We start from the raw sequence: 25432 nt of genomic DNA, 5'->3' as shown, positions 1-25432 counted from the left end.
TATAATTTGTTATTAAGAAAGCAAAATTTTAAAACATTCTCTTATGTGCTGTATTTGAAGGATTGTATTTCTGCCAGTTTTACATATATGTAAATAAAAAATTATATTTCTGTTAACGATATTTCTCTGAAGAAATGTAACATTCAGCATAGTTTCATTATATAAATGATTTTATATATTAACTAGCAGATAAGCCCTGCGTTGCTAGTAAAAAGTAATGATAGCAAAGATTAAGATTATTACATTATAGCCAATCTTATCCATTTTCACAGAATGCAAGAATTAGGTCTCCCTGTTTCCAGACTAATTAGAGAATTTTTAGATGGGTCTAAAAATATGTTTGATTTCCTGCAAAAATGCAAAAAACTGCATCTGCACCTGTAAATCTTGCACGCCACTTTCTCTTAACACTTCTATTGTTAAGGAATACACTTCTTTCATCCCAATGTGGTACCCTACTAAAATGCAGTTAAAAACAAAAATTGCATTTAAAATAGTACAGTAGAAGCTGAGTTCTTCAGGATAAGCCTTAATCCTCTCCCTCTCCCTGTGGGAGGAAATTTAAAAAAAAAATCCCTTCTTAGTGAACGTTCTCGTAACATACCCTAACTGTGTACCAAATGTCAACTTTCAACTCCTAACTGTTTGAGTTCTGTGCTTATCATCCTCATCAACCCATCTTGATTATATATATAGATTGCAGAAAACTAGGGTTTCTGAGTCCAAACTATTTTTTTTTTTTTTTTTTTTTTTTGCTTCTAGGACTCTGGAAAAGTCATAGGAATTCCCAGAACACGTTTTTTATCATGAAAATTATTTTTTAATAATCATTTTGTTATATTTTAATATATTTATGCAATGATTAAATACAGGTTTTTAATTAAATAAAATTTTATTTTGGATTAATGCAAATAAAATAAAAATTTAAGTGTAAGCAAAAACTAGTAAAAAAATATGTGAAAAATTAATTTCTAAACATTTTGTTTACATTTGATGTGTTAAGTAACAAATTGCCTGATAAGAAAGATAACTGTGTGAACAAAGGGCAAGTATAGGAAATATATCTATTACCTGCAGCTATAATCATTACTTAGTTTATAATATAATACTATTATATCACATTTAAAAGGAACTTATTGATATATAAAATAATGACTAATAATATCATATATATATTTATTTATTGCAGTTATTAATTGAGTTTCATTAGTTTGTAATAAACTTACAACTATTGTCTAATATACAATACTCATTTTACTGAAATTAGAAAGTACCTCATACTTCAAATTTAATTTGTTCCAGGAGGCCATTCGAACTTTGAATTGTTTGAAGTTCAAATCAGTTTTCCTTATTAAAAATAATGGAAAATTAATTAATCTGTTTCCAGACCTTAAACAGTATTCATTTCAACAAACTTAAATAGCAAACACATGATCTAAGGTAAAATAACACAATAAAATCCATCAGAAAAAACAAAGTGATAATATCTATATCTCATTAACTTTATGTAGCTTTGCAAAACGTTCGTGGTATGTTAATTCTTGCAAAGCTACATAAGGTTAATGAGATATAGTTAAAATAACACAATTAAATGCCCTAGATAATAAATTAAAACATGAAAATAAATAAAATTCATAAATATAATAAAATGAAAATTGTATTTACTTTATCTTAGTGAGGAGTTGTGATGTTCCATTTCTTAAGATCACTATGCAGTTTGCTTGGCTTTCTTACAAATTGCTCTTGGAGACAATATCACCATCCAATTGCTTCTCATTTATCTGCACTAGGAATGGTTTTTTCATTTCCTCAATAGCATGTGATCTCCTGGATGTTTTCACACCTTCATCCTCATTTGCTGCTTTCATTGCTTTCTTGTTCTTAAGAATGGTGCACATTATCAACTTTGGGATCTTAAACATGATTGCTAAATCTGTCACATGTGTACCACTTTCATACTTTGCAATAAGTTCCTTTGGCAATACTACAGCCTTCCTCTTAAGTTTTATTTCTTCTACACTCTTCTTGGATGTCATGATTGATAGATATGGAAAATATATGAAACCAAATACACCAAAAATAAAACAAAACACATGAGTGTAATGCAAGAGATGATTTCACAGTGAGAGCGAGAGATGACTTGGGTGCACAACAAATGACATTTAAGCAATGAGTGCATTTTTTTCAACATATGCAGTTCAATTGTAAATAAAATTGAAACAAAGCAATCTTCATACTATTGGAAATGCTTGAGAGGTTCTGAAGTTAGAGGAAAAAAGTTGATTGTTTATTTTATGTAGTTTTTCTCAATTATACAGTATAATTATGTATCGCATTAGTACAACTATTAGAATGTTAAGGTAATGTATTGTAGAGCATTAATGACATTAGTAAAACCAAACTTTAAAATTTATAAGAAATAGTTTTTGAAATTTTTTTTCATATGACATGATGCAGTGGTATGGAAATTTATGATTTTATTGCACTGAATTTTCACACTAACATTTTTATTGATGAAGAAACATTAAATGGAATTCAACTTTAGTAAAAGTTGCAGTTTACTTTTTGAAATAATATATTTTTATTTTATAAATAATAATAATTAAATAGTAAAATACAGTAGATACATAAATGACAAATAGAATCACTAACATGCAATTATGAACAAATATTTTCTACATTAGATGGCATTTTGCTAAACAAGAAGTAATGTCACATTTTTAAAATTGCATATAACTCAAAACAAACACTTCAAATTAAAAAATGGCCCTAAAGTTTTCGACTTGAAATTAACCCCCCAAATTTTTTACACACTTTTCTGTTATCCCCTATCTGTTACATAATAATTTTATTTTAGAAGACAAATTAAAAAATTTCTTCTTTAGTAGACAATTTAGTAGTGGGGTTAAAGAAATTCTCTTTAACCCCTCTGGCTCATGTTCTACATATGCATGATGTGGTTTTGCAAGTTTAAAAATAAAATTATTTTGTAACAGATATACAAGAGGTAACTGAAAAGTGCATTCAGTGGTAAATTTCCCATTAGGCCCATCCAGAGCACAAGTATCTGTAAGGGGATATAGAAATTCAAAATAACAACAATAAAATAATGAAAAAATAATTTTATGTAGAAAGAATTTGTACAGGAAAGTGAAAATTAAAAGTGTAAGTAGAGGCAAAATAAGACATATATCAGTTGAGTAGTATTAATATATGAATGTATTTTGTAGTAGGTTACTAATGATGGGTTTTTAATATGAGTGCTCTTTTGAATTTTGATATTTAAAAATCTGTAAAATACAATTATTGCAGAATTAAAATTATGAAATAGAATCACTCAGTGCAAAAATGGCACTATTAGTTTAGGTATGCCATATTTCTAAGTGTGTTTCTGAGTGCATTGGGATTATTCATAAAGCATATTGGTATTTTATATGCATATAAGTTTGAACACTTAAAATATATCGTGTACATTAAAAGAAAGTACGACACTCTCAAGTTTAATCTCTTACATTACAATTCGTCACCGTATGCTCCTCAAGTTATGACACACATCTAACAGTCTAATTCTTTCCACACTTTCTCCAACTAATTCTTTGTTAGTTCTTCCAAGCAGATGTGATTTGATTCTTTAGTGCTTAGAGATATTAGATGAAGTGGTATGTAGATAGTGTCTTGTAAGTACCTCACAAAAATAAATCATTAAAAATAAAAGGAGATTTGGTGACCTAGCTGGCCAACTGTGGCTTCAGCATGTCCTAACCATTGATCTGAGAGAACCTCATTCAGAAAATGATATCTCTCCCAGTAAGAATAAAATATTGTATTTGAGAATTTGAAACAATTTTTCATGGCTCCATTTATGTGCTGTTTTAGTAGAATCAATTACTCATATGAATGGAGAGATTACTGTAAATGTTAGTTCACAAGTTCTTCATTGTTTTGAAATATATTTGAACAAATGAAATCAGGTTATAAAAAGTAATTGGTTTTTATGGGATAAGGCAAAGCAACACAAAGATGATCTATTAAGGTAAATTGCATTTCAGAGGACTTTTTAAGGAAACTGACATATATTTACATGTTAACTGTGTGAAGAAAATCCAGAAAACTCCATGCATTTGATTTATTGTTACACACAAATCTGGAATCAACTTTTGGGGTTTGATGGATTATCCACTTGGATACTTGTGGACTTGAAGAAATAAAACTTTAAAAAAGTTCATAAAACTAAATATGCCATAATGTTCAGAATGTTTTAACCACATATTTCAGAATGAATATATAGAGATATTATATCTTTCCTTTTTTGTAATTGATTATAGTCAAAAGTTTTTATATTGATTTAAATGAAATGTTAATTTGTAGAAAGAAACTAATTTTATAAATATAATTTTTTATCAATTTGACATAAAGTTAAAATTAATGCTTTAAAAACATTTTGTGTGTTAATTTAGTAATTAAAAATATTTATTTGAAACCTAGTAACCTAGTCTGTTTTTATGATAAATAGGAATGAAAGGATAACAATTAACAATGTAATATAATGAAAAATAAAAATACAGACTATTTTTTAGACTATTTCTCAGTTTATACACATTCTGGAATATAAAATAGCCAAAAGCTGGATTGCCTGAAAACATTTCTTGCTGACTAAAAAGCTTCTGGTTCTCTTAATTTAGCTATACTTTTATTTTTCATTACAATGATTCTAAACCCAGAGAAATTATAATTAAGCCTGGAGCCAAATCTTCAAAATCTAGAGAGGTAACAATGCTAGGTAACAAGTTACAAATAGCAAATCAATTGTATATTACTTGAGTAAAATGAAATAAATGTATTAAGTACAACTTTAAATATTATAATTATGATGTCAACTTATATATAATGTTAATGTTCTTTAATTCATAAACTGTTTAACAAAATTGTTAAAATGGAACAGATATAACTATAAGTAAAGGTTTATGTAAGACTAGTGATCTTTATCATGTCTTCTTAATTATTGGCAATAAACAGAGACTAAGATTAAAACAATTCACTTTATTCACCTATTTAATAATGTATTTTCAGATTGGTAAGTATTTTCCAAACCCTCTTCGGGTTACAAATTTTGAACTAAAAAAAATTTTTTTTGTAAATTTGTGATAAAGATTACTAGATTTCTTCATTCAGTAGTGAGACATGATAAAAATCACTAATCTCACTACTGAAAGAAAAAATATTTACTTTGTTCTTTATTATTGTGGTTTTCTTACTACCATCCTAAATTGATCCTAAATTTTTACATCAATATAAAATTTATTGATATAAACATTGTAATTAATGGTTAGTTTTAAATTTTTCAATGTATGTTCTTTTTAATTTGAAATGTTCTGTTCCAAATTTCAAAACTTGTTCCTGAAAATGACATTTTGTATATGTTGAAAATGTTAAAGTAAATAACTAACAATTCTTAATAAACTCTATGTTTAAGAATATTAACACCAATAGATTGAGTTTGTGTGTTACTTCCTTACTATAATAGTGTACACTATCACAATTTGTTGTTTGAATAATATATTTTTGATTGTGTTACAGAAATAAAAAAATGAATTTATTTCTGTGTTTGTACTTTCAAAAAGTTTTTGGTAACTGTTTTTATACACACATTTTTATTTTATAAATTATCATAACTCAACAGCAAATTGTTAACAAATTTTATTTTTAAATAACTTACTGCTGTTGGATTTATTTGCTTTGTAATAAGTTCAAATTAGATGTTCCATTTTAAAAGATTTGTATCTAAAAGTTATAGGCCTAAGACAGGCCAAAACTTCCTTGTATATGAATGTCAACACAAATCCTGTTTTATAGTTAGTCAAACAAACCTCCATATTATAATCTGATAATTAGGTAGTTTGTTTGCATTTTAACTGTCCCCAAAAAACTTTGGCCTCCAGAAAAAGCAATTTTATTTCTAATAGATTATAATGTAGTGTCAGGATTTGTTGAATTTGGAGAAAATTTTAAACTTTATATTCTAAGAAGTTAGATTTTCTTCTGATAAGAGATTATTGTTATATATTATTTACTATTTATATTAAGCTGTTTCTAAAATTTTTGTAAACTTTGCTGGTAATTAATTTTTGCAATTTACTAATTATTGTATAAAGAATTTATTTTAATATCAAAATTAACAAAAATTTATGGTTTCTAAGTACTGTATTAAATATTTCCAATATGTAATAGCCTTCTTTATAAAAGGTTATAATTTTTCATCGTGTTTTAAATTCTGTCTGCAAAAATTGTAAATTTTAACTCCATCAAAACAATTGATTAGTTAACACTTCTTCAAATTCTAACACACTTGGACAACTTACTACATAAATTCTCACTAACCCCAAAGTCCAGCAGTTGTCAAAACTAACACCTTTCTAATGTTTTTGACCTACTCAAAAGATCTTCTTCGGGAAATTTGAACAACAAAATGTTCATTGAATCTTTGGACAGGAAAATTTACTTTTGAATCAAATACATTTTAAAATCTGCAATGTCATGTGCACATTATGCAAATGTATTAGATTAAAAAGTAAATTTTTCTGTCCAAAGATTCAACAAACATTCCATTATTCAAATTTCCTGATGAAGACCTTTGGAATAGGTTGAAAACATTAGAAAGGTGTTTGTTTTGCCAACTGCTGGACTAATTTTTGAGATTAGTGAGAATTTATACACGATGGATTAATTATTTCAAAAAACAATTTCTGATTGCTATACAAAATTGAAACATCCCCTGATTTGGCATTGTAATGGCATGATGTTAGGTATATATTTTTATATATTCATTGTATGCATAAAGTATTTGTTTCATTGCTGTGGGGAAAATGTATACTTTGTATATAGAATGCTGAGTCTTGTTAGAGCCACTTTTGGACCAGTTAGCTCTTCATCATATTAAACATCTCAGAGATGTGTTTCTTCAGATGTTCAAAGACTTAATAGTCATAGCTCCATGTTGTCAATGTGGAGCTATAACTATCACCACTGTTAAATGGTTAGGCAGTGCTATGGAAGCACAGTAAAATTCCAATTATCTGAGCCCTGATTAACCAAGTTCCACTTTATCCAAGGCAAACCTGTAATTGAATACACAATTTTCTTATACTGTATTTCATAAAAGAAAGTTTAAAACAATAACATGTATTATAAAATGATTGTTTATGTTGCCTTTTATCATGTGACTACAATAATGTTCAGTACATTTTTAGTCTTGAAACTATGTATTTACTGTATAATAAATGATGTAAAAGCATATGATAAAATTCACTAAGGCATAAAAAAGAGGTTTAATAGTGATATACCATATAAATCTCTTATAATTTTTAATTTGAAATGGAGTTGGCTATCCATTTTATCTGCATTTTCAGTTATCCAAGGTAACATTGGTTCACATTACCTCAGATAATTGAGATCCTACTGTATCAACTTCCCTATGACTGGCCCTCACACCTAGTGACTAATTTGTTTAGATTTCTGATTCATTGGAAGAAATTTTCATCACATGATGAAGTTGCCAATTGGTTCAAAAATTCAAATGGTATGATCAAAAAAATTCCTGGTCTATGTGCACAATTTTATTAGTACAAATGACAAAGAAATTATTTTAATGAAATAGGATCCTCATGCATCTCAACAATGCATCATTTTTTTCCAGTTTTAAAAACATGCAAAGTTATTCTTTTGCAGGTTTCTGAAAACTTAAAGATTTTTGTTTGCTCATTTTCTTGTATCATCTTTAATACAAGATTTGATGTATGATATACTTTCAGCATCATTTTTAATTTTGGGAAAAGAAATAAAAATTATTTGGGACTAAAATGATTAAGGTTAGAGTTCAGAATTCTGAGTCTTGTAAAAGTTTTTTAAATTAAATACATTTATTTTTCATCTTATTGAAAATTGTTTTTAAAGAACAAGAACATAGATTAGTCATTATTAAATTTAAAGTAAATTTCTTTCAAGATTAGAGAGAGAAAATAGATTATTATGTAGATTGTTTTAATATTCAACAATATACATGAATATAATTCCATCAGCAGTAATGTATTGAATGCTTCCAAATTAATTTATAGTATTAGTTAGTTATTGTCAGGATATCATGATTGTTTAATAAAGTGTAATCTGATTATCAGAAAATTCATTAATGTAAAGCAAGTCAAACAAAAGTCAGATAGATTAATACAGTATAAAAAATATATTACTTATTTGACAAAAAATGTTTGTGTATATTTCTTGAACCTTCCTAAATTATATCAATTGAGACTGAATAAAGAATGTAAAGAAAACTTTTTTGACCAACAAAGATTATACTAAAATATTTGATTTAAAAATGCATGAAAACAAGTAAAAAATACACAAAATGTAAATTTTAGTATATAAACCACATATCTATTAAAGAAACAAACAATTCAGTAAGGAAAAAATTTTCAATTCTGCATGGGTCTATCTAAAGTCACATCTTATAGATTTATGTTAATACTTTAACCAATTATGCTGTCAAGACAAATTATTCTGATAATTTGATTTTAAACTTATGATTATTTTTGTTTTTATAATATAATTGTGAAATAATTAACTGGTTAATTTGTAGAGAACAAATTTTAGTGTATGAACCACATCTAATGAAAGAAAGAAAAAATTCAGATGAAGAAAATTCTTTGGCTGTAGATTCATATTCACATTAATTTGATGACAATCTAATAGTTAAAGAATAAATTCTTTCCCATATAAGACAAATGTCAAGATCTATTAAGATTTTTTCGTTTTTCTTTGAGTAAATAAGTGGTTTAGACTCTGGATTTATATTTTTAAATATTTTGTTCTGTAATAAATTAGCCATTTAGTTATTTGATGAATATAAAAAATAAAATAATAATTCATAAATCATAGAAAATGTTAAATTCAATGTTTTTTATTAATGAATAAGATTTTTAATATTTTATTAAATACTGTTGTTCATTATACATATTTGAAATGCTATTAAAACTTAAAATTAAATTTATTGTTATGAAATTTATTATTTGAATGTTTATAATATATAAAAAGAGCAGGAATTAATAATTATTGAAATTTGATAATTTTTTAACATTGTTTACATTTAATATTTTTTTAATTGTTTAATATCTTATGGTTTTTAGGTAAAATAGCTAAAAAGAAGAAGATGGGTTTTAAAACAAGAAAAGGTTGGAGAAAGTCTCAAGGTGGTAGATTAGCATATAATGTTTCTGAATGGGTAAGTCAATGCTAATACTAATTATAAAACATTAATCTGAAGTAGTTATTAAATGATATTAACTTTCAAGGGTGGATCCAAGGGGCTAGAGAGGCTTAAGCCATGCTATTGACACAAAAAGAAAACAATTAATATTTGTTTGAAACATTTTTGATTGGCAGATATGGTTTATCAGATCATCTGCAATACAGTTATGCATATGTTAATAAAAGGTACTTATAATTATTCAAATATTTTTGAGTTAGCAGTGGCAGATCCAGAAGAAGCCAAAGGAAACTAACTTGCCCCCTTTTTTTCATTAATTAACCTTTACACCTTCAATTTGAGGGCAGGTGTTAATTAACTAGTCTGAAAACAAAAACCAAGTGCAAAAAATGATAAATACTTGCTTTTTAAATTTTTGTTTTAATAATTTTGATAGTGTAACAAAATTACCGATTAAATTTTTTCATGTTTGTTAATATTTTATAAAATTTGGAAAATTTATTAAGGGTCAATTTAATAAATTTATAGCTTTGAAACAGTTACAGGATTTATTGATGAACAACAAATAAAAACAGTATTTTACTTTCTTAGCTTATGTATATTATACAGGAAAATATTGTAATTGTGTTAAATTTGATCCTTCAAGTTTTATGCAAATCTCTGTTTTGAGACCTCCTGAATTCAAAAGTGGTAAGAAAAAAAATTCTGTATGCCTTGGATTTAATATTGTTTAATATCTCAGGATGGGGTAATGATTAAGAAACAAAATTTAGTGCGGTAGCTTGTGCATAGAGGGAATTGATGTTATTAAATTTTGGTAGTTATAGATCAAGAAGTGGGAAGATAGAAAAGGGTCATGTGTCATAACTCGAGTGAAGTCAAACTTCATGACAATTTTACTTGTTATTAGCATTTATAATTTTATATAAAACTCATCTCTATCCTCAAAATTTAACTATTTGCAGTTTTGTAATTATTAATAATATAAAAGTTATTTTTTAACAAAATCTCTTAATGGATGGTGCCACAAACTAATTTTAAATTTGTTCTATTACATCGTCATGTTTTCACTGGAAAAGTTATGCATTTTGTTTCATGAAATGTCTTGTTTTAAGTTTTAATAACTCTGAAGACTTTTTTCCAATTAAAAATTTTAAATTTGCAAAATTTAAGAAGACAACTTATTAGAAAGAACAGCAAATTTACAGGTAATTTTTCTCTCAATTTTTTTTAAGAGAGACATACCGTACATCTAATAGATGCATCTTGTGTTTACTTACCAAACTGGCTAACTGACCCAGTTCTTATTAGCCTACAATTATGTTCTACAAAAACAAAGTAACTGAGCAAAGAACAGATCAAAATATACAGCTATAGCAAAGGATAATTAATGACCCCTTTTGCTAATTTTGGTCACCCAACTCTGATACACGTACTCAAAAACAAAACCGGAAATTTCAAAGTTTCGGTTTCAGTTTTGCCAGAGACTGGTGTCTATTCAAGTCTTCACTGTAAGCATGTGTTTATGCAAATGTGATAAGAGGGAAAAGCACACAAAAATGAACCTTTCAGACCAGAATTTGCAATTGCGATGCTGTTTATGCAGAAGCAAGAAACGAATTTCTTACACAAACACATGAGAAGTGCACACAAACGTCTAGACCCTGTGTGAACATTAGTTCTAAATTATGCCACTGCAGCAAACAGTGCCAATAGCTGGAAGCTTGATTTGTGGTATTTTCTGGTCATAATTACAAATTATGATTGCTTTATTCGTAATTACTAGTAGTTAATAATGAAAATAAGTTATTGTCTTTTAAACAAAAGAAAACTTTCTCAAACTAAATTATAAAGTCAAATGAAACAAAACCCATAAACATAAAATAACATTTGGACTTGACTCCTTATAAATTAAAATTATGTATATCATCATAGCCAACCAATTTTATTTCAGTCACTGTTTAGTCTTTTTTCCTTCCTTCGAGTTACTATTCTCACTTATTTTGAAGTCATTTTCTGTTCCAAGGCCTGTAACCATAAAAATAATAGAGTAAAAGCATAGAAATGGAAGCATTTAAAATGCTTTTTTTTCACAAGAAAAGTTTATAAATCAGAATATGTAAATTGAGTAACCGATATAAATTATAAGAGATTTATATAATACATGTGTGTGTCATTTTTGTCACCCTCATAAATGTCACTTCCTCAGTTCTGTCACTGGTTAAGATCCTAACAACTCAGTTTTGTCACTTAATACATAACATGATAAAAAATCACTAGGGTAGATATAGTGTACATGCTGAAATATCCACAAATAAAGAACCCAGAAATACTAAAATTTTAAGTAGATGTGAGATCTATTAGTTTTTCATTGACATGAATATTGTTGATGCTACCAACGCTGATGTACTTAAATATGTTTCCTGTGACCAAGACTATCTGACATCCTACTCCTTAAATGATGATGAAATTATTGACACTATCAGCCTTATCATTAAAATGTTTTTGGATCACTGTATCCAATATATCTATTTTACTTCACTCTCTTATACAGTAATGTGTCAGAAATGATTTTTTAATTTTTTTTATAAAATTAAAAAATATTTTAGCTATATTTTGTGTGATATATGAACAACATATAACTATAGCATAAAACTCTAAAACAAAATAATAAATACTTTTTTTGTTTGTATTGGTCAAAGATTTTGTCACCCCTTGATTTTTCTTGCTGAATTCTGATGGTCCCAAACAGATGACAAAAATGAGAGACAAGTACAATGATGAAGTACAGGTATTCCTCATATAACACTTTAGTTATGTTCTGAAAAATTACCATGTTATGCAAATCCATGCTGTATGAAATAAAGGACTAATACAAAACGTGGTGTTAGCAATGAAAAACAAATGCAGTACATCTTGGCAATAAGATGATCTTCAGATAAGACAAGGTATAAATTTTTGTCAAAGTTTTATAGTTTTAGCATATATCTGTTCTATAAGACCACCTGTAAACTATCAATGGCCTATGAATTTGGTTTAGATCAGTGATCATCATCTGAATAATAATACTGTATAGTGTATACGGAATTATATTCTATTTGTAATTTTTCGAATGAACAAATTTTATTTTCTTGCATCTGGCAGCACTGCCTTGCAATTGTTGCAAACATTTGCACTGAGATTTGGCATTCGGGTTGACTTTTCACATACCTTTCACAAAAACATCATATGGGCTATTCTATTTTGTTCACATACTCTACTCTCTACTAGTAAATAATTACGGTTTGTCCGTTTTTTATAATGGTTTTAATTTATATAAATTTCAATCTAATTTTTTTTGTATCTGTCCTATAAGACAACCTGAAATTTTGGGGGCCTTTTTTTTATGATTCAACTATTGTCGTATCTGCTGAGATATATGGTAGGTTCTAAACGTTAACAAAAGTATACTAAGATAAATATGTTTATTAAAGCAATCAGTAATTAAGTAACAATCACAGTTAAAAGTACTGTATTATGTATTAACACTAATTTTAGTTAAAGAAGGGCATTTTCTTTTTACAAAAAAAGTATTGTCGTCATCTGAGCCTTTTTTGTTGATCTTGATCAGAAATATCAGCAATGTCTTCATTTTTTTAAAATTTTTACCTGTAAAAATTCTTTTTATGTATGACAAAATAAAAGTATGTTAATTGAAAATTTGTTTTAGCAGGTTTCATTTGTTCAAGTTGAGAACAGTTTGAGTACCACTATATTTTGTTCATCATTTTTACAAACTATTACTTACCTATGGTTAAAAAAGATTAACAACCTAAACATGTTTAAAGAAGATTATTCTATAGAAACAAAACAGTGACAGTCCTAAAGGCCAAAATATAAAAGCAACAATGACATCTGTTTGATAGAAAAAAAATTGCACTTCATTGTCTTAGTTTTCCTATCAGTTTTCATTAAACCTGATGAAAGGCACAAAAATTGAAAATTTCAATATTCTAAAATCCATAGGCAAATTTGAGATAACATGTGTGTTTACTTGAACAATGGAGTTTGCACTTAACAGTTGTGGAATTTTGAATGGAGGATTTCCTAAATTCTCAAACTATGTAAGAGCAAAACTGGAAATCATGTTGTATGGGGATATCTCCAATTTTCGAACTATGTTATATGAGGGATACCTATAGTTATTAGAAATGCACCAATCATAGTTTCAGGAGTTCATAGTTCAATCAGCTAACTAATTACATTTGTATTTCTGATTGCCACTTTATAAAATATTTGCTATCATTCAGCATTAGTCAGTGAAGTACTTGAACAGTGTTTTTATCAAATAAATACTATTTATTTTTGTCATTTATTAGTAATCTTCATAATCTTGATATTTTACAATAGGAAAAACTGCATATACAGTGAAAGATGAAAGTTTAAAATAATCTTTGATTTTCTCAGTAAAGTATTTAATAAAATTATAATTCAATGACTAAACAGAGTATGCAAATTTAGATATATTTTAATAACTTTCATTGTATTAATGTATTTACAGAAATTAATAATACAATAAACAAAAGTTTGAGACTAGCTTTACAAAATAATATAAATGTTGTTCAGATGTTTAGAGGGAATGTTTTCAAACAGAGATTATGGCCATTTTGAGTTCTTTGACATTTGTTATTTTGCTTTCCAACACTATGCACTGTGTGTGCAAGATCTCCCATACAGATTCTCTGTTGGGTTGATCAGGATGTGATTCAGTGTGAATAGATTCTCTATTGGCTTGATCTCTATGTGCTGGCCACTTCAATGTTTTCAATGTTGTTCTCTGTTAAACATTCCATATGTAAATGTGTACCATGGACAGGTGCATTATCTTATTGAAATATAATTTCAGTAAGATAATTAACAGAGAACAACATTAAAACAAGACATTTAGATTTTCTTAATGACAAAGCTTGATTTCTGAGAATGTTTTGATAATCATCAGTGTTTGATCTTGGGGAAACAAATACCAAACTTAATTTTGCTTGTGCTACAAAAACATACCATATCATAAACTGAATCTTCATTCTGAACTCAACAAGAAAGAAGCTATGGAACTTTTAATAGGTCATAAGAAAAATGAAGCTCATCAGGATCACCAAGATTAAACTTTTTCTCATCACTAAAGGCAATATTTTCCAAAAATTCATGTCTTGCAAAACTGAATCTGGCCAGCAAATGTGTTTTTTTTTTTTTTTATTGTGGTTTTGCTTTCATTTTCACAAACTGAAGATTATCTGATGCTGCTATTACTCAAAGAATAATTTTTAAACTAACTGGATGCTGCAATGTCTTATTTGTAGCAGACTCATTTCTGGTGCTTACATATCTCAAAATCATCTGCAGATCATTATTCCTGCAGATAATGATGGTTGTCCTGTAATTATCAGGATCTTTTAAATAATTGTGGATAACTGTTTTGAATCTGTTTAATAATTTTGCAGTTTCATATTTCAATTTTCCATCCTGATGATATGCATAAATTGCCTTTCTTTTTATAATCAAGTAGTGTTTTAACAACAACCAAAAGAATATTAAATTACTAGCTGTACCTTGCAAGCAAACCCTATTTACATTCAATATTTCAACAACCACAGTAATTGTTATTTAACACCTACTGTTGAGAATGATGAGAATTGCTGAGAATCAAACAAACTGTTTTTAATTTGATAAATTTTCTGGAATGTTTACTATAATCGAACCAATATGCAAAAAGAAATTTGAATTTAAAACGGTTTGAACATTTGGTTAAAAAATCAAAATATATAAAAAAATATTTATAACAATGTCTGAAATGTTATCAATTTAATACCCCTAAGTACACAATGAAGACTAAACGTAATAAAAACAGAAAATCACATCTAAAATGGTACAGTAGAAGCCGTTCTTCAGGTTAAGACTTCATGCTCTCCCTCTCTCCCCCTGCGTAGGAAATTTCGAAAAATCCCTTCTTAGTGTGCATTTTCATGACGTACCCTAACTGTGTATCAAATTTCACCTCTAGGTTTTGGAACTTTCTAGAAAAAACTGGAACATTCTCATTGAAGCATCACACATTTTCGAAGTCAACCACTTTCAACCCTCATATCTCCACACCCTTATAGCTATTGAGATGCAACCACGATAGTGCACGATGGGAGACTTGGGGCTAATACCATACACAAACAACATTCAGCGATGTGTAGTTTTGGCTGCAGAGTGAAATATAGGCACAAACATGTCCATATATATGTAGATATATAGATATAGATACAGTATATTAAAGAAATATTTTGAAGTGATCTCAAACTTTTGTCCAGTGTAATTTACAGAAGCAGCTTTATTATTAACATAGTTACCAAAAAAAAAAAATTACTTTAAAATATAATATTTGCATGCTCTGTTTAGTCATTTAATTATAACTTATCAAAAGAAATTTACCGAGAAAATCTTAAGCTAGTGTACTGTACATGTATTTTAAAATTTATCTTTATATAAAATAAACAAAATAAATAATTTTAATTTTTTAAAATTGTTACATAGCCTCCAGCAACCTGCATACAACAGATATAAAACTGATATTTATCCGAAAATAAACCACCACCACTATAAGCAGAAACCAGCAGAAATGGTAAAAGACTCACATTAGTGAACATTTTCTTCCATATTAATTGGACATCTTCAGGGTCTTAATATTCTAAATTTGAACCACATGAGATGGAATGCCTTGATTTGAAATATGCAGGTTTATTGATTGGTGGACTGGACATCTTGGTAATCTCATAGATCACATGATTATGAAGTGAATTTCAAGCTTATGGAAAAGAATCCACATCATTGAAACTAAAGACTGCATTTCTTGTAGTGGCTTTATATATTTCTAACAGCTCCAAAAATATGAGTTGAGTTCTATTGTGTGTTCAGTATAAATTCACATACTCTCAAAATGTGTCTTGATTTCACGATCACTGACATAGGTAACAAGGCTGGTGTTTAGGCCCTTATTTATAGAACTTTGATGTTCTTTATGCTGGTGAGAATATTAAGAGCTTGAAGATGTCCATTTAATATGAAAGAAAATGTGTGCTAATGTAAGTTTTTTAGCATTTTGCTGGTTTTGGTTTTTGTGATGGTAGTTTAGGTAGTTTAAATAAAGTTAATGTTACATTATTTACTTGTTGTTATTTGTATTTCCCTGAAATTTGTTACGAGGTTACAAAGCACTTATATGAGCAAATATGACCTGTTCATTTTGAAAATTCTGTTATAGGGACATGTGCAATGTCATATCAAACATAGCATCTCACTGTTAGAATGCACTGTTGAGGAGAAACAAAGTGTTTTATGTTTTTTATGGTCAGAAGATATAAAAATGAGTGAAATTTATTGCAGGATGGTGGTACAGTATGGAGACAGTTGTTTAAGTCAATGTAAGGTGTATGATTGGATTTAGAGATTTTGTCCAGGTCACAATGTTGTATGCATGTATGCACAGTGGTGATATTCGGCGGGTTCGCACAGGTTCAGCCGAACCCGTTGTTAAAATTTTCAGTTTTCCAAACCTTGTTAAACACACGGAACATTTCTCAGTGGGTTTTTTTTTTTAAATATATTAAAATATGCATATTATACTCTGTAATACTACTAAACTAGGGCCTTATACCCCGTTTCCACCGAGCATTTCAATCTAGATTGTGAGCAAGGTCAGGGAGTATGTCTTGGTGTGATCTCTCTCGACCGTTTCAATCGAGGTTTAATAGCGATCGATTCAAAAGTGTTCTTGAAAGTAGATCCAGTCATAAGAGAGATCCCAGAATGCCACGTGCGCGAGACAATACAAGATGGCTGTGGAACACGTGTCGGGCTATGGACAGCGAAAGAAAAAGTATAATGTATCTCGAGAGATGATGACATGTGCCTATTTCTAGAAGCGCCATATTGCGGTAAAGAATTTCTCTGCCTTGAAAAAAAAAAAAAAGGTCGACAGCTCTAAAATACTATTGTTACCTGGCCTTCTCCCATGGCTCGTTACGTTCTAAATACGCCACTGATTGTTAGATATATGGTTGCAAGAAAAGGTATTGTATTTATTTCTAGCCAAAACTTCCATTTCGTTTGTCGGTGATTGTCAGGGAAAAATTTTCTGCTAGCGAACCCCTTGTTAAATATTTCGAATATCACCACTGTGTATGCATAACCATGATGCATATTGAATTCTGCAGAGATGTCATCAGTTGTGATCCTCCAGGACTCCTAATTGTTGGTTGAACTGACTGATTCTCATTACAGACAACCCTGTCCTCCTCAAATCTCTAGACTCAATAGTAGATCTTATGTTGACTGAAACAATTGTCTCCATACCAAGCCACCATCCTGTGATAAATTTCACTTGTTTTAATACTTTCTGACCACAAAATACATATAACACTTCTCTATCCCTTGACATTGCACATGTGCATATATCAGGATTGCCAACATAAATAGGTAATATGTGCCCAGATAATGACTTTGTAATATCATCTAGAAAATTTCAGAGAACATTGGTTTCATGTCCATTATACTAAAATTGCCTTTAATTAATGAATTTTACTTATAATACACCAAATGGTTGCACACAAACACAAACTTTAAATTATCAAATGGGATCTAAATAAACAACTACTTGACACCTAAATGCAAATTCCAGCATCTAATGAACAAGAATGTTTAATGTTCAAACATTTTTGGCCGTCTTTCAGAGGCCCTCATCAGGAATGAATACAAGAAAATCTAAATACTTCTAATTGTATTGAGAGTTAAACTATACACCTAAAATTTGCAATAAAAAAAGTCATACTTTCCCCAGAAGGCAGTGAATATGGAGTTGTTGACATAAAACAACTTCACACAAGACAAATTCAAAGCTTAAGAAAACACTTCCTGACAAAAGCAGAAGAGAATAAATTTCTAGCATATTATATGTACCACAGACACTGACATAATACCACTCAGGTTTGGCAATATGAACAACAACAGTGTGGAAATGTTTAAGGACTAGGATCTTTTATACAGTTGGCAATTAAAGCAAATACTTGGCACCCATATGGACAATATCTCTTTAAAGACTCATTAACAACAGTATTAAATCAATGACTCAAATGTGGTGATTTATATGCAGAGACATTTGATTTTATGGCGGTAATATAACAGAACTAGCTGACCCGGCCACACGTTGTTGTGGCTCAAAATGTATCTATTATAAATGTATAACGTTTCCCCCGTGGGGTGAATTTCAAAAAATCTTTTCTTAGTGTACAGTACATTCTCTTGACGTACCCTATTAAAACGCAATCAAAAACGCGTCTAAAATAGTATAATAAAAGCAGAGTTCTTCACAGTAAGCCTTAATCCTGTCCCTCTCCCTGCTGGGGAATATCGAAAAATCCCTTTTTAGTGTATATTCTGTTGACGTACCCTATTAAAACACAAAAAAACGCACGTAAAATAGTATAAATAGAAGCAGAGTTCTTCACAGTAAGCCTTAATCCTGTCCTCTCCCCGCTGGGGAATATCGAAAAATCCCTTTATAGTGTATATTCTGTTGACGTACCCTATTAAAACGCAATCAAAAACGCATCTAAAATAGTATAATAAAAGTCAAGTTCTTCACAGAAAGCCTTAATCCTGTCCCTCTCCCTCGCAAGGAAATATCGAAAAATCCCTTTTTAGTGTATATTCTGTTGACGTAACCTATTAAAACGCAATCAAAAACGCAAAAAACTGCATGTAAAATAGTATAATAGAAGCCGAGTTCTTCACAGTAAGCCTTAATCCTGTCCATCTCCCCCAGTAGGGGGAATTTCGACATGTATATTATATAAAAACACGTGCGTATTCGAATGCAATGTTGTGTCAAAATTTTAAAGGAATCGGTAGGAACAAACAAACGTTATATTTTATTTATATAGATAGATAGAAAATGATCTGCTTTAGTCCATTCTCACAGAAAAGCATAATGCCTCACAGAAAAGCAAACTTAGGTTGTCGGAGTTAGCACCATCTGTTGGACATAAAAGCCTTAATCCTAGATGTTATCTTTTAATTTATATGAATGTTTAACGGAATAATATATATCCTATGTCTACCCTGAAGGTCCATTCTAAATATTGGTGAAAGAATTTTTGAAATCGGATGAGTAGTTTCGGAGATTACCTGTTACAACCAAACTTAGTTACCTCTTTATATATTAGTATAGATATAGATAATAGCAACATGATTTCACAAAACTCTAGTAGTAGTAGTAAGACAGGTATCACTCTTTGGTACAACCTGTGTTATGGAAAAGAAGGAAGAAGGGGTGGGGGTGAGAAAGGAAAGGGTATGAAAAAAGGGTTGGAATCCATGGACGTCCTGCAACAGTGTTTTATAAGGAAATGTTTGATATCGTTGACTAGTTGTTTTTGAAATTAAATTTGTTGTTTTTTTTAAATAGAAGCTAATTGTCATATTTGTAACTTGCAGCTATAACATTTATGACAAGTTTTTGGCAATTTTTGAATCTAGGAAAATTGATGCCAGTAAGTTTGCTCCATAATTAAAAAAAATGAGATATATACAGCCAAAAAAAATCCACACAATTTTATCCTATCAGCTTCATTAACAATATTTGATAAAGATACTGATTGTGAAGTTACAAATCTATCCATTATTGCTAATGATACAGTTGACATAAACAAAGCCTAAATGCATTGTATCTGTTCTGAAGATTTTTTATGTCTTTTGGTAAGTCTTTTGGAAATTTTAACTATAAATTCTTTTTTACACAAAAGTCATTGACTCTTGAATACATTGTTACGGGCATTAACTAAGTTTTATATTCAGGAATAGATGGTTGTTTGTTTCCAAATATCATCTAAATTCTAGAAAAAATTCTGTTCTTCCAAAACCAATTTAATAAAACTAATTTATAAAAGACTATATTTACAAGATGTTCATTACCATCAAAGACAGGCTTTGATTATAATTGGCATTTAATTTACTTTTTTAATACTGTACTTAAAATGTCTTCAAGACGAGATTATAATGCCACATTGAAACAAATAGTTATTGTTTGTGGAAAAAAGCATTGAAATGGAGCTGCTGAACATTTCTCATACTGTTGCTTAACAAAACTTAATGAAATGGAATATTTAAAACAACGGAAACAAAACACTAAAATTAAATCTCAAAATTACAATGGGTCTTAGAATTGAAGAAATTTGAAGAAAAAATAATTGAAAACTTTATGTTAAGTTAATTGGAACAAATAAATTAGTGATAATATTAAAAAATCAAGATATTATGTAAAAAAAATGTTAGTTTAATTCAAATAATAACTAGGTTGAGAGAAAATACGAAATTATAAGCCATAATTTAATATTTTTTAGCAAAATCAGAATACAACTTCACAACCAGATCAGAGAACACCTATAGAAATCGAAAGCGAAGAATCAGTGAAAGAAGAAAGAGAAGCTGAAGGAGAGACAACAGACACACCTTCTGGTCCAGAAAGTTCGATGTCGCCTACAACTCCATCTAGCCATAAAGAGGAAATGGAAGTTGATGGACCAGAACCGACATCTATTGGGTCCAGTAATCCTCTCAAATGGACGGTAGTAATTCATTTTATTCATATTTTATTTGAATATTTAAAGTTTTGGTATTGACATTATTATACATTTTAGGTGCAAGAAGTGGTAGATTTCATATACAAGCTTCCTGGTTGCGCAGACTATGCGGATGAATTCAGATCACAAGAAATAGATGGACAGGCTCTATTATTATTGAAGGAGGATCATTTGATGACGGCAATGAGTATGAAATTGGGACCAGCTTTGAAAATATGTGCTTGTATCAAATCTCTAAAACAGGGTATTGATGGAAAATGCCAACAGTAAAACAATGGTGCCTGAAATTTTGCAAAAAGATTCATTCAAAATGACATTATGATCAGAAATATAAAAATATATATATAAATGAAACATTCATCATCATGACAAACATAATGTGTGATATATTATAATCATTTTGGAAATCATCTGTAAAAATATAAGCAGCTTGTGCCTACAGGCCAAAAAACAGCCGCTACTTCATAATTCGTACTTTAGAATGTGGTGCAATGTCGAAAATAGTACATTTCAAACTGGCCCCGAAGTAAGACTATGACGTCAATATGGGTGGAACTGCCAAATTTTTCTGAAGTTTTATCAGAAGAGACATGTTCATACAAATATCTATATATCATATATATAAATATATACAATAACCATGCCATTTATTCTCCTTATAGTGTCTACGGCGGCCTAAAAATAAATGGCATTATCCAATAGAATTTAAAACTTAGATTGGCATAGAGTGAAATATCAGTTGCCAATATCATTAGTATATCAAATTTCATTCTAAAATTGTACATGCCTTATTTTGTGTAAAGTATACCAAGGTGTTCTTTGAATTCATGACATTTCTTCCATTAGCATGTATTCCATCATATTCATAAATCCTTCGGTGAACTATACGATATAATAAATGTGTCCGCACGTGTATATGTAAAATATTATTATTGTGAAAGTAAAAATGATCACAAATCATACTGCCATGTTGAAAAAGAAAAAATAGGAAACTAAATGGAGGATATAAAATGTTTTGTATGTGTTATATTTTTGACATTCATAACTGAACAACCAAATTTTAATTTCTTATTTCCTCCTTATCATCTAAAATAAAAGCAGCTACTCGAATAAAAGCACTGCTTTTATATTTATGTATAAGAAAGACTAAAAAACAAAACAAAAAAAAATTTAAAACAATTAGAAGTTATCTTTGTTCTATATTTTTAATCTATATTCAAAGAAATATATGGATACGAATAGTCAGTAATTACATAATTTTTAAATTAATGTTATAAGCAGAATTATTTAAATTTTTAGAACTATTATATGCAGTTCATATATAATATGTTCTGTAATAAGTTTATTTTCTAAAAATAAAAATCAGAATATAATTTAATTAACAGAAGTGAGTTTTATAATCAAATATGTTCTATTGTGGATGTTCTGATTATATGTTTTTTTCCTGTGCATCTTAATTGGAAATAAATGGTTGTGCAGTTGATAATAAATAAGTGCTGTAATTTTTGTATGTATTTTCTTTAAAAAATTTTTTTGCCTTCAGTGAAATTAAAATTTAATTTCACTGAAGTAGTTTTATTAAATAGAATTCATTGGATTAAGAACTCAAGAAAAATGTTATTTTTATAGTGTTTGTTGCTTTATGAAAAATTACAGCCCAGCAGCCTAGCATTATGGACCATTGCTGCTGCTTTGGTAGAAACTGGATAAAAACTTTCCTTTTATTTTCTTGTTTGTTCTTAACAAACAATTATTGTAAAATTTTTCAAGGTTAAGCTCGAAATTCATTTATGGAGTTAAACTGGAGTAGAGCCCGTAATTAGTAATAGATAAGTGATCCTGTTTCTAAAACTACGTACAGTGATGCCTCGTACTTCGAATTTAATTCATTCCAGGAAGCTGTTCGAACTACGAATCATTCAAAGTCCGAATCAATTTTTTCCATTAGAAATAATGGGAAGCAAATTAATCCATACCCAGACCCTAAACAATACCCATTTTGATTAACTTAAATAGCAAATACACATAATTTAAGATAAAAATAACTAAATGCCGATATTAAATTAAAACATGAAATCAATAAATAAAATACGTATATGTATACTATGATAAAATGAATATTGTATTAACTGGTGCGCATCGTGGACTTCGACATCTGACGGCCATATTTGAGATTCTTAAACATGGACGCCAGATTCGCCACAAGTATACCGCTTTTATGCTTTGTGGTAAGATTTCCTGTTCCTTTTTCATCTCAATCGTCGATATTACAGCCTTCCTTTTAAGTTTTATGCTTCTACACACTTCTCGGATGCTATGGTTAATAAGTAAAGATGATGATGGGTTGAGCAGAAAGCTTTTGTAGATTTTAACAGCTGTTGTTACTTAACATAGGCAATTTAATTCCATATTTTGCCATGTATAATGCGCACCCGTTTTTGACCCAACTTTCAAGAAAAATCTTTCATTTTAATTTTTAAATTCAAATTTATAAGAATACTCATAACTAACGTACTTACTTATGTAAAGTTTTTGATCAATAGCCAGCAAGGAAAGAATTAATGTTGATGAATATCTATAATTTTTCCCCTTTTTTTTAAATTGGACGCACCCACGAACATCTCTTTACTGTTTTTTCTTTATTAATTTCTGTTCTATTTTGCTAATACATCTACTCTACATTTCGTTGAATCGTTGGCCGAAATTGCTTTCGTTGTAAGTTCAACAAAACCGATTATCCTATTTCAGAGTATTTGCATACGTATATCGTTATTGATTTCTAGTTAATTTTTTAATTCGTAAGCTTTAAATTTTTTTAAATTATTTTATTTGTTTTTAATTATTTTATTTAACAAATAAAATAATTAAAAACAATATATAGATACGGAATCGGTACTATTGTATTATGCGCATCCTATTTCCTCTGAAATTTAAGCAAAAAATGCGCATTAACACCGCAAAATACGATATATCAGTTATAAAATTTAACACATTATTCTTAGGATGTTTTTTAAACTTTTTACTTTATAAATATAAATTTTGTTTGAATAAAATAAAATTGAAATGTCTTCAGATAAAAAGCACATCAGGCATGTTATGCTTTGAGTTTTGTAAAGGATAAAACACCGTACAAACAAAAAAAATGTGTACAAGAAAAATGCTCTTAACTTTGAAACATGTAAAATACGGTTTAAAAAGTTTAGTATAAAATTTCCCGAATGGAAGGATACAAAACGTAAGGAGCACTCAAAAGCTGTTGACTAAGAAAAATTGCAGAAAGAAATTGTTAAAAGTCGACTAGTAACACAATATATACATATCCAAACACATCAAAATTAAAGCACTGAAACACGAGCGTAACGCCAGAGCGAGACGATTTGGGTGCGCAAGACTTCGTTTATGCGTTGAGCACATTTTTTTTTCACACTAGTAGTACGAATATCGTTCAAACTCCGAAGCGAACTTTTGTCAAATTTAGCGTTTGAAATGTGAACTACCACTGTATTCTAAAGCGGAGCGACTTGCTGTGCGGTTGCTTTCTAGACAGCTTAGCGTTCGCTATCCACAAACTATCAGTCACGTGATGACGGGTGTCACTACTCGCTACTTATAAATTGGCGCTAGTATTTTTTCCCCAATGCTTTTTTTCGTTTTCTGTTTAACTTTTTTTTACAGTTTAGGCTACAATATACTGTTGTAATTATTCATGCCACACAATCTGTGCTCATCGGGTCCCCCAGTGCGATAGAATGAAACCTTAACTGCATTGGCCATTTTTCTTTAGAAGGGAGATTTTCTTTCGTTCATCACTATTTTCAAGTTAATGTTTTTGGAAACTTCGGAATTTGTTACTCGTATTATTATTACAAGGCAAAAGGTTATTTTAGAAGTAGAAACGAGTTTTTAAAAATTGTAAACGCCAATACGTTTACAATTTCGCCAAACGCAAATAAACTTTTCATTAAGTCTGATCTCCCATTTGAAATATGATACTTGTCTCTTCTCTATTGAAATTTAACTAAAGTAACTAGAGAATACTGGGAGTTCGGTCGTGGGTTTGCGCCTCGCTCGGACGGGCTGGCCACGTGGAGTTCTCTGGGTTTTCTCCACGTCTGTAACGCCTAAATAGGGGCCAGTTTCCCTTAAAAAGACCTCTCGGAAGGCACCCCCTAGGCAGATCGCGCAAGTGTTGCGTTACCATAACTAAACAAACATAAAGATCGTATTCTACGGGATCGTTCCATGGTCTAATCTTCCGTTCTGCTGTCCTGGCGTTTTTTGTTGGAACGCCGTTATCCCGTATTCTAGAATTTCCCGGAAAAAATATATTGTATTTCGAAGCATCTCGGGGTATTTTCACGCATTTCAAAAAAAAAAAAAAAAAAAAAAAAAAAAAAAAAAAAAAAAAAAAAACTGAAATTCGAATCTGTAATTAAACAAATGCTGCCATTCATTATAGATATAGAGGTAAGGTCGTATATAAAATTGTTGGGGAGCATCTGTCAGTGCTGTGTCTTCG

The 25432-nt window shown here is 29.3% G+C and overlaps 1 protein-coding gene across 1 annotated transcript in view; it reads left to right on the top strand.

Moving 5' to 3' along the window:
- LOC136982186 (polyhomeotic-like protein 2) overlaps positions 1-22415 on the top strand; it is a 161480-nt gene extending 139065 nt beyond the window's left edge. The window contains exons 11-13 of the mRNA XM_067278620.1: positions 9177-9271; positions 20674-20898; positions 20971-22415. Coding sequence (XP_067134721.1) covers positions 9177-9271; positions 20674-20898; positions 20971-21183 — 533 coding nt within the window. The 3' untranslated portion in view covers positions 21184-22415. The remainder of the gene's footprint in view (positions 1-9176; positions 9272-20673; positions 20899-20970) is intronic.
- The last annotated feature ends 3017 nt before the right edge of the window (positions 22416-25432 follow it).

This window comes from Centruroides vittatus, unplaced genomic scaffold, assembly GCF_030686945.1.
Source record: "Centruroides vittatus isolate TY-2023 unplaced genomic scaffold, ASM3068694v2 contig_1168, whole genome shotgun sequence".
NCBI classification, from domain to species: Eukaryota; Metazoa; Arthropoda; class Arachnida; order Scorpiones; family Buthidae; genus Centruroides; species Centruroides vittatus.
Note: the sequence above shows the minus strand (reverse complement) of the source record. Positions and strands in the feature narration are given on the sequence as shown.